Source organism: Panicum virgatum, chromosome 4N (genome assembly GCF_016808335.1).
Source record: "Panicum virgatum strain AP13 chromosome 4N, P.virgatum_v5, whole genome shotgun sequence".
NCBI lineage: Eukaryota > Viridiplantae > Streptophyta > Magnoliopsida > Poales > Poaceae > Panicum > Panicum virgatum.
The window spans coordinates 23,042,274-23,053,490 of NC_053148.1; the positions used below are offsets into that span (position 1 = coordinate 23,042,274).

An 11,217-nucleotide genomic window follows, 5' to 3' on the forward strand; every position below is an offset into this window, starting at 1 on the left:
GCGCAGAACAAATCGGGCACTCCAACCATGTTGCAAGAGTCAAGTACTGATGTTGCATTATTATTTCTTTATGTTGCACAGTGGATGTTGCATGTTCACCATGTTGCAAAAAGTCAAGTACCGATGTTGTATTATTATTTCTTTATGTTGCGCAATAGATGTTGCATGGAACATGATGTTAATATTGCGGTTGGAATTTTCCATCCTTGAATTGGATATTAGAGTTATTTGTATACATATTTTTTAATGTTCCAACCGTTGATTTATATATTGCAACTATTATTTATCAATGTTGTGACGGATGGTCTGATGAAAAAATTCTAATCGAACGTCCAAGCGCTACCTGTGTCGCATAATAAAAGGTTCTTTGGAGACCCTTAAAGGGTCTGGTAGAGATTCTACCAGATTACATTTTTTTTGTTTAACGCTCTAATTTTTAGATAAAATACTGTTTGTAGGGTCTGCTCAAGTTGCTGTCAATAGATGCTTGAATGCACCTATCAGGAGCCAAAAACCAAGATCGAGCATTTAAGGGTGAGGCCACGCTTCTGCTAGACAATGTACTCAAAAGTCAAAATACCGGACAGTGAGTACTGCTGGGACCACAAGCTAACTAGACTGGGAAGCCAGCAAGAAACATGGAAATGCAGAAGCAAGCACTTTTTTTGTGATGACAAAAGTGGATTTGCCAAAAGATGAAAAACAATAAAACATAGCAATGAAAAACCAACGCGAGCTCAACTGCATCAGGATGAGTGGAGGAAAGGTACTGCAGTGCTTTGCTAGTTGGTACACTGCAGGAAAGCATCAGCTTCCAGTCGAGACAATAACTTTTGGATCCCATAGATGTCCAACCTAACTGCATAGACAACAACTCACACATTTTCAAAAGATTAAACTGAGAGAAACTGAAAAATATAACTGGCCTCTTTTACATACATGATCTTTGACTCCACATACGACCTAAATGGTACAATCTCAATCAACACTGGTATAGAGACAAATAAATACTTGCTTCAACTGTGTAAAGACGAAAAAAACAAGAATGGCCATGAACAGATGCTGGATGGGCTACAGATATGCTTATCTGGTATGACGTTGTACTATGCACCTAGAGCTTATGTTACAAATTTATCTCACGAATTTGATTCTATATAAAAGTGGAGTCAATACTGTCAATTATCATAATCTGGTACTCTTCAAACAGGAGATGCACAATTTAGCTCATATTATAGTGCTTGATTTCGATATCCTTTGTGCCTCCCCCAAATCTTCAAGAAATCTGCAGTACATCAACATTTGAGAAAATCTGTGCAAAAACAGCAAATTTTCGAAAACCCTGCACATCCACCTCCAAATAATCATATGAATTGCAAAAAAAATGATTGGTTCCCAGTTGATACCTTTTTGAATTCAGAACCACTGAACCTCCAAGGAAGAAACGAACTCCAGGATTTGCTGCATTATAAAGGGCTACTGATCTTGCTTCCTCATAAGTTGTCCCTCCAACAATGAATATTACCACATCTTGAGGCCTGTGGGAAGCAAGAATCTCAGCAATCATTTTAGTAACGATTCAAATTTCAAAATAAATAACCTTTGTTGACAAAAGAAAGGGGGACAGAAACTAAAAGTTATTGATTTAAAATGTTGCTTGAAATAATTTAACTTCATTTCACAGGGAGTGCTCAAGGAAGAGTTTCTTGTACATGCAAACAATAAAAGCATTTTAATTAATTCCACACAACACAACCATTTTCAATCTAACCTGCCCTGCTGGAAATGGTTGCCAACAAGTGGATAGTCCGCATCTCGCAATCGACCTTTAACAATTCCTTCCATAGTTTGGAATAGAAGAGGCTGGTGTTGGGTGTAGACATTCTCAACTCCCTGCAACCAATAAGCACATCAGAAGAAGCTATGTTTCATGTACATTCATTTGTAGAACTTTTGTACAAACCTTAAGCCCACGAGCCATGTTACGAGCAATATTTAATAGATCACGGTTCCCATACAAGTCGCCTGTTCTCTTATCAACACCAGCCTGCTTAAGGAGGAATTGAACAAGCTGCATATAAAAATTGTAATACTCATTAGACTTGTGAAGTACTAGGGGGCAAAAAACAATGCATCCCATCTTTGATATAACTCCAATATAAAGCAAATAGGTATTCAATTAAATGAGATCCCAGCAACTGGTGTTCCTTGTATTCTAGTGTTCAAAGCACAATTATATTCAAATCAGGGATAGTTGCATAGTCTGACTACAAAACTACCATTACATCTCAATACAAGCACATAACTCTTTAGTTCTGTCCTGTGCCAATTGATAAGTAAGTCATGACCAAGGGTCCTATTAACCAGTAGATGAACAGGCCTTGATTAATAAGACAGAAACAAGGCATAATCAGCGGTTTCCAGTGGGTTTCTAATCAGCTTGTTTCTTTATTTTTTTCCATCCAAATTCTTCAATTTTTGTTACCTTAGCCTTCCAAAGTTCTCCAAATGGCTAATTTGATGGCATTCCTTTTAATATCGAGCCTGAATGGCCAAATCACTTATTAAAGGTGCAATATGTTCGGAAAGGTAACTGTCAGGTTTCCACCAAATTGAAACTGAACCCTGATTACTAGCCAAAGGAAACAGAAAGATCATTAGGTATAGACTGATCCAACAACCAATCAGTACTACGAATGTATCACAGGGAATAAGGATGTATTTCAGAATCCAATGTACAACTGACTTCATATTCCACAAGTGGAGCTGTCAATGAAATGTACATTGTAGCTATAAACAAAAAACACGTTTCAGTTATGCCAATGCTGCAAACATGTATGATACCAGCTTCCTCCATAAAAAGGGGGGAAAACCAGAAAGGCAATTAACAGTGACACAGCCAAAACACCATGTGAAGAGACTTCAGAAAAATACAAGGTCTATTCTAGCACAGAGCAGAGCTAGTGAAATTTACATACCCCAGACTTGTATTTGGCAGAACAAGAAGCCAGTTTGTTGAAAAGCTGCATCAGTTGAACTGGACTCTCTTTTTCATACCGCAAAGCATAGAGCATCACTAGTCGTAATCGGTCAATATCAGACACACTTTCATTGTTTAGCAAGGAAGTGACAGCCTGAAGAAAATCAACATGTAAACATCTGTAATGAACAAACATAAAATAACAAGCACACTTCTTATCGAATTTAATGAGACAAATGGGTTATGAATCATACATATAATATTCAATCTTGACAAGCAGGTCAACAATTGTAAGAAGAGACATAGCTTTGACCCATGCACAGGTAGCAGTAAAGCATTAAGAAGTGTATTCTCACTTTTAAGGAAAAATCAACTACTTAAGCAAAGAACTCAGAAAGCTTACAATAAATTTTCTGAAGCCCGCAGTTGTATTAAATAAGAAATTCAATCCTAAAAGCATGAAGATGAGTTCTGAACAATTTTTGATATGGTTAGCTCAATGCCACCTTGGACAGAGGCATAAATTCATCACTCATTAGCAGAAAATGTACCGAGACCTTCAATGCCACCTTGGTCACTTAGGCATAAATTCATCACTCAGTAGCAGACACAACAAAGAGTCACAAAGCTGGACTAACCTACACCCACAAATTTTACATAGTTCCAGATTTTATCAGGAGCAATTTGCCCATTGACTTTTCAGCATGACATGGAATAGACAGTCTGGTGAGGCTCAATACGATGGTCTATTCCAGTGTGGGGTTTTTCTTATGGCCATTAGGATTGATTTGGCACATTTTGAGTGGTAAGGAAACATACTTCATTTAAAATCATTGTTGAATGTGAAATTGAAAGGGGCAGAGGCCAAGACTTGCTATGCTACACTGAACTTTGTTGGTGCAAACTTAGCGCCATGTCGACTGGTCCAAGGACAAATGCCCACAAGGAATCTAGAATTACATAAATCTTATAGTGGGTTTAACTGCCAGGAAAGCAAGATTTTGGTGAGCTTATCAAAACTTTGCACCTTGCAGGGATTTTCTACCAAAATAAATGATAATTTCAAAATAATAATATACTTAGCTAGTACAACATAGAATATATTTGTTGACCCAAGCTAAATATATTACATAAAAAGGAAAAGCCTTATCAGTTTATCAGCACAAGCTCAAATTTTGATAACTATGTCCAAGGCGAGAAAATGCACATAGCATATCATGGGTAAGTTGAGAGTTGTTACTGATGGCAGAGTATAATTCACATGCATCAAAATGGATACCTCAAAGGCTGCTGCTTGTCCACTCGTACATGCAAGCTCTTGTTCTGTCTGTGAAACTAGCATAAGCTTCCTTTCCTCCACAATTCTGCTCATCTCACTCACCAAAGCGACATGTTTTGTTACATTTCCATGTGTCTTTCGATATTCAGGATAGTTGCTCACGAACTTTGCCATATCACCTAAAACCACCAATGCATTAGATTTTGCAAAATGCTATTGCCATATTTAAATATTTTTTATTTCACAGGAGATAACTGAAAATGAAGTCTAAATTACCTATACTCTGGAGAATAAGGCTGCTCTTTGAAAGATGCTGAAAGTCATCTACCATTCTTTTGATGTTCATACCGAGGTCCCCAAAATTCTCAAACATGTTAGCTCTAAAAAAATCATCTTGAACCGATGATAGAACCACCTCCTGTTTAAGTATATTTGAATAGATTAACATTCAAAAGATACTTAGCAATTGTTTCATCATGTTACATAGGAGAGAAATTCAACATATATTAACCTGCTGGTCTTTAGGTACATTGGCAAATCCCCTAAGATCCACTTTGTTGTTCTCAATTCCAATAAGCTCATGTACCATTGCCTGCAATCCATACAAGATTCTTGCAAATTAAGAAAAGTACGTATGAACAGGATAAAATAGTTTTTTTTTTTGGCTCACCTGATATGTCCATTGGTTAAGTAGAGGCGTAACAGGATCATCCCTCCTGTCAATCACCAACAACAACGAAGAGTTTTCTGTTCGTCTAAAATCAAACAGGCCACACTCCTGCTCATACATCAATCGCTGCTTGGTCCAAATTATAAAAGCTTCAGGACAAGTTCCATATGAGTTGTCATTCCAAATAAATGTTACTATTGCAACTATTATTGCCTTTTATTATGTCACAAAGAAAAAAATTAAAGAGGATTACATAAGATATTTTGGTGCTCCCTACTTCTACAAATTGAACATTTTGTAACTTGTAGGACAAGAAGTGGATAGTGAAATGGTGCTTGTGTAGTTCATAAAGAAATGAACACTTTGGCCATACTCACATTTTTTTCTCGAACACGCAGGAGAGCTGCGTATCAATATATTAAGAAGATAAGGGTGCAAAGAAACCCAAAGTTACAGCACAGGTTTTGGGGGGGAACCTGTACAGAAACCCCAAAAACTAACAAAAATAGATAACTATTCTCTCAAGCACCGAGACCTAAACTAGACCAAGGCCCCAACTGCTCTTGTGAGGGCATAAGGGCGAGGAGATGAGTAATTCCTCGAGCCCCGGCTAAGCTCCATAGACGCAGCTCCTCTCTGATTATATTGTAGACCGCATTCAAGTCAGGTGGAGCGCCATCGAACACGCAACGATTGCGATGGTTCCAAACTGACCATGCACATAGAATGATGATAGAATTTAGCCCATTTCTGACCTGACCTGAAACTCTCACACTCGCCTTTTCCCACCAAACATCAAAGGAAGTGTCATCAGGTTGTGGGGCTAGAGTTAGGAAGCCCACACTTTGCAGCAACCTGAACCAAACTTGACGGGTGAAGACACAGCAAACGAGGAGGTGATCAATTGTTTCATCCATAATGGCCATACTCACATGATGAATGTAACATGTAAAGTTCATAATGGCACTCAAAAAACACCCAAACAACAAACATGTAACTCCAAACATCAACTTTGATGTTTATGTATACTATTCCCCTTTTAGATGACAGAAGGCAACTATACCCTTCGTGTCTATGTATCAATCCTAAGCTTGTTCCAATGGCTACAGTCATATGTTCTTCCCGTTTCAAAGCCATACGTTCAGATAATAACTGAGGTGTTATAAACAATTCATAAATACAACAGATCACAATCCACAGCCACATCGAAGGAAAAAAAATGCTTTTAGAAACAAGTTATGTTTCTCTTGTTTTGCCTATAATAATTAGTTTAAAGCATTTTTTGTAGAACCAAAGTAGAAAAACCTCACTAGAATTAACCATAGATTCACATAATGACTAGATTCTGAAGCCTAGCAAACATAAACTAGGCCTGTATGAGTTAACACCGTGTGATGTGCTGGAGTAAGAAAAATCTAAAGAGCTGTGACCTGACACGACATATTTAAACTTTATTTTGAAAACATCTAATTTTTGGGACTTTCGTATCACTGTTTGCAGTGACAATTGACCAACCGCAGTTTCTTGTGCGATCCTTTTTGCAACATCTGATGTCCTCTGAAATCTAATAACAGGGCGACGCTTGAGAGCCAAGAAGACAGAAGCAATGCCATCAACAGCTCGATCACAAAAGCTCTGCATGCCAGGAGGATCGACCACCGTTGGAAGCATGTACATATGGTTATTTTGAATGTTGAGAGTGAAATGGTATGGGTCAATGGCACAAAAATCAGCATAGAACTCCTGCAGAAACAGAATAAGAACACACATGCAAATGTTATCCTCCATCTCAACCATTTAAAACTGCCATTGCAATAAGCAAATGAAACGTATTCAACACCAATGACCTGAACTTGCTGAACAACCTCCTGCTCATCAGAATCAGCTAATATCTGAATCTGCGGAATCTTCAATATATTGGAGAAGACTGCGAGGGCACAAACCGTAAAAGAACCAAATGAATAAGGGAAATCCCCACCACACCAAAATTCCATAGTAAATCAGTGATTGATCACGCACAGAGGTGGTACTCGGCGAAGCGCGGCATGGCTAGGTGCCTGCGGAGCTTCTGGACGTTGTCGGTGGAGGGTCGGAGGAAGTAGACAGCCTTGAGGTGCGCCATGGACTCCCTAGAGCTGGAGGCGTTGTCCATCGTCTCCACGAGAAACACCTCCTTCCGCAGCAGATCCGACTGGCTGTACACCACACTCACCATCCCAACCTGAGCCCGGATCTGGTCAGATCAAAATTGGGGAGGAGCCGAAGCTAGGATCCTCGGGGAAGCGGCGGACGTACGGTTTGGGGGTCGAGGGCGAGGACCTTCATTCCCGGGATGTCGTGGAGCATGCGATCGATGTAGTCGCGGACGAAAGGGATCAGCACCATTGCTGATGCTGCAGCCTCGGCGGCTGGTTCCTCGAATTTGGTATAGATAGAGGGGTGTGGCCGTGTGGGTCAGAGGGGCAGCGATCCTGTTACATACTCCCGAATCCGCCCGGTTGGAAGTTGGAACGAGGTGGGACATTGGGCATGTGTTTGGTTAGGTGACGGATTGGGTCCATCCTTATTTTTTGGGTTAGGTTTAATCTATCTAACTCAGTTTTTTTTGTTTGGTTGGAAGAATGGATAGAGATGGAATGGAGGCCATGATAACACCGTTTGCAACAGTTATCTATAGGACCCACTAGTTAGTCATGGAGCCCACATGTCATTCACTTTGCCTTGTCTTGTTTCTCACCCAACCCCTGCCTCGCGCCGCCTGCCCACCCCCGCTGCTGCCCCGCCTGGCATGGCCTTCGTGCGCCGCCCGCCCACCCACGCTGGCCACGGCTCCGGCCACCGTCGCCGCCCTCCCCTGTCTCCGCCGCGGGCCCCGCTCCGCCCCTAACGCGTCGGCGCTCCGCCCGCTCTTGCCTCGCGCTGCCGCTCCGCCCGCCCCTATGCACCGCTTCGCCCGGCCGTCTCGCGCCGCCGCTCCGCCCCCCTCGCCAGCCGAGACCACTCCTCCCTCCTCCACGACGAGCTCGGCCGGCGCCGTCCTCCCTGCTCCACGCGGAGCTCCGCCAGGTCCGATCCGTCTTGCTCTGCGTGGAGCTCCGCCGGCACCACTCCTCCCTCCTCCGCCCGGATCTCGACGAGCTCGGCCAGCGCCGCCCCTCTTTCCTCCGCGTAGAGCCCGTCCTTGCCCCGCCCTCCCCTTCACGCTCACGGACGGAGGCCGACGTCGTGCAAGTGTGTCAGGGTGGTCCACTCGATTTGGGTGGACCACTCTGACCCGGATCTGAGAGGAATATTCTCCTTTTGGGATGAACCCAACCCATCTAGTTTTCAAACCAAACACCTCTGAAAATTGTATGGTATTAAAGAAATTATTATTGCATAGTATTACAAAGAACTAATTTTATATGGTATTAAAGAAATTATTATTGCAAATCAAGTTACAGATGGGGCGGGTTGCAACTGGCCGCAAATCCACAAAGCTTGCCGCAAACTGATTTTGCGGGTTGGAGACCGCCCACTATTTTACCAAACCGCTGATATGTATTTTGTGGATATAGTGGCATAACACAATCCTGTATGACCCGCATGTACAACATAGCTGGCTTGCTTGCCCACTGTTTATTCGTTTGCTTGCTTGCCACTCATATATGAGGAGATGAGTATTTATAAAAATAAAAATAAAAATCTAGAAGAAAACAACTGTTTAAAAGTATTAACATTCAGAATCCTCATATGGTGCTATCCTAACGAGTTAAATCAACTACTCAGGATAGATTACAATATCTGCGATGGACAACATCTCATTAACTTCTTTTAGCAAGATCTCATTAACACTGCACGCTTGAGTTTGTAGTGCTACTAAAATCTGAACCATATAACAAACTCGAAGTGATCGCAATCAAGCAGTTAGAGCCCTCGAAGCAGATGCAGCTTGACACAAGGCGGAGCTGATATAGGTCCCGCTAGATTCTAGACTTAACACAGATCTCCACTCCACAAATTCAGGGCCCAAAAGGGGCAATTCTGGGCTGAGGGGAGGAGGTGCTAGCGTACTTGATGCTCCCTTCGCTGCTGTCCTTGGTGCCGCCGACCCCGGTGAGGGCGGAGACGAGGGGCGGGGAGGGCTACTGCCTACTTGTCCGGCCCCGCTGGGACAGGTCCCCAGACGGAGCCTTTGACATATACGTCATTAAAAAAAAAAGTTAGGTGTGTCATATATGTCATTAAAAAGTTGAGTGGATGATTTATGTCATTGTGTGAATTTTTTGTGATACTCATGCCACTTCGGACGGAAAGAAAGATAATATACACTAACAGAGATGGAGAAAAACTATTTGGCCCTTCAGGTTCTTGGTGAGGAGAGGTTTCGCTGTCTGGATGGATGGACCGTGCGTGAGTAAAAGGATGCGTGAGGAGATGTGCGTGAGATAAGAGAAATGAAATTAGGAAAATGTGAAAATATTTTTTAGAAAAGTAAAAAAGCAGAAATAAATTAGAAAAATAAGGAAAATTAAGTAATAAATTAGAAAAATAAGGAAAAATCAGAAATAAATTTGGAAAAAGGCAAATAAATAATAAATAATACAAAAATATTATTTACATATAAAAAAATGCGCAGAAAATTCGACATGACCATTGCAGACCATTAAAAAATTGCCATGACCATTGCAGACCATTGAGTTCATCACATAAATTCATACCAATATTTAAGCAACTAAGTTCATCACATAAGTACGGGCTATCCAAGCACAAGTGTCTTAATTATTACATGTTCATTGCATAAAACATACCAACAAAAGAAGTAGTTCCTTCATCATATAAAACATGAACCACAAATTATTAAGCTGGAGTTTCTTTTTGCTTCTGGTATTTGAAATTCAGCTGGTTGGGGGCGATAGATCAGCATAAATTGGAGCCCTCCTTGGTGTACATTTCTTCATGATGGCACGTTTCTTCTGTGGCGTCTGCACTGTTTGTAGAGGGGCTTCATAGGATCCAGTTTCTTCATGAACTATAGGAGCTTGCTCAATTTGGAGAGGAACAGGGTCATTGGATCCAGTTACAGACCTAGCCCAAGAGAGTAAGCAAGTAATGGCTGTCACAATATTAATCAAATATGTTTAGGAAATCATGTTAAGACCATACCTGCTATTGCCAGTACTTGTTGAAGTGGTTGGTGGCCCCTTCCTTTTGTTAGCACCTTTCTTCCTTGTCTTGTGTGTAGCGCTGGCCACCGCCTCACTTTGTGGGAATACCATCCCTGATGCAGGAGTGGCCACAACAATGCTAGTCTCTATGGTAGTGATAGATGCTTTCTTCAACCTCTTCTTTGGTGGATGTAGGGATCACCGGGGTGTCCGACCCTAGAGGGGGAGGGGGTGAATAGGGTCGCTAATCGCTTTTCTATCCTAGGGCTCAATCTAATTGCATAAGATAAACCTAACACGTCCTACACATGCTAGTTATGACTAAGGTTTATCTATGCTACCCTCTACTTACCCCAAAAGACTTGCCACCTATAGCCAATCCTAATCAAACTAACTAGGAAAGTAAAGGTAAGCAAGAAAGAGTAAATGCGGAAACGTAATGCGGTAAGTAAAGCGGTAAGGGAGAGGATATGCAAACTCCCGTGAAGACACCAAGACACACGATTTAACGTGGTTCGGTTAGGACACCAAAGTCCCTCCCTACGTCCACGGCCACTTGCTCACAAAGAACAAGTGTGATGCCGAGTCTCTTCGCTTGATCACCGTCTTGCCACGCCTCCAAGGCTCCCGACAAGCAAAGGCTAAGTGACGCCAAGTCACAAAGACGAGGTCACCTGCCACCGTCTATCTCGAAGCGTCACCACGGCACCGTCTTCACTATCTTGGAGCTTTAACACCAAGTAGGGGCCTCCTTCCCCGCACAAAGTGTCGTTGCCACTCCACACCAAGTCGGAGGGTCACACGACGAGTACACAAGGTGCTTGCCGCAGCAAGGCCTTTTCTCAAGCTAGTTCTCTCAAGAACTAAGCCTAAACAAGCACTAAGCACTCTCACAAGTGTGCTTAAGCCTATATGATGTACAATGAAGCTCTATGGTGGTTGGAGATGATCTTTAGCTCTTGTATACTTCCTTGAACTCCAGCACTCACAAATGACCCGGCCTTGGGGGTATATATAGGCAGCACAAGCAAATATAGCCGTTGGAGAAAAGCTGCCAGAAAACTGTGTAACGCCGGTTAATCCGACGTACCCCAAAAGCCATCATCGGTTTAACCGGTGTATGTAAACTGCTACGTGAAAAACT

General features: G+C 42.0%; 1 protein-coding gene across 1 annotated transcript; it reads right to left on the bottom strand.

Moving 5' to 3' along the window:
* Positions 1 to 812: 812 nt before the first annotated feature.
* LOC120669778 (vacuolar protein sorting-associated protein 45 homolog) lies at positions 813 to 7,423 on the bottom strand. Its single transcript, XM_039949625.1, has 13 exons — positions 7,222 to 7,423; positions 6,946 to 7,147; positions 6,774 to 6,853; positions 6,442 to 6,669; positions 4,927 to 5,052; positions 4,768 to 4,848; positions 4,533 to 4,674; positions 4,257 to 4,435; positions 2,976 to 3,131; positions 1,961 to 2,068; positions 1,769 to 1,890; positions 1,404 to 1,535; positions 813 to 1,282 (listed from the first exon to the last, which is right to left on the bottom strand). The coding sequence occupies exons 1-13, from the start codon at positions 7,309 to 7,311 to the stop codon at positions 1,225 to 1,227; spliced, it is 1,704 nt and encodes a 567-aa protein (XP_039805559.1). The 5' UTR covers positions 7,312 to 7,423; the 3' UTR covers positions 813 to 1,224.
* Positions 7,424 to 11,217: the final 3,794 nt, after the last annotated feature.

What these genes read in the sequence shown, in the direction of transcription:
- LOC120669778 (XM_039949625.1), bottom strand. Translation starts at nt 7,311, where the DNA reads ATGGTGCTGATCCCTTTCGTCCGCGACTACATCGATCGCATGCTCCAC. An exon ending in TCGCCCTCGACCCCCAAACC is followed by an intron (nt 7,148 to 7,221) that starts GTACGTCCGCCG and finishes ATCCGGGCTCAG; the next exon opens with GTTGGGATGGTGAGTGTGGT. An exon ending in GGATCGCACAAGAAACTGCG is followed by an intron (nt 5,053 to 6,441) that starts GTTGGTCAATTG and finishes TGGACCAAGCAG; the next exon opens with CGATTGATGTATGAGCAGGA.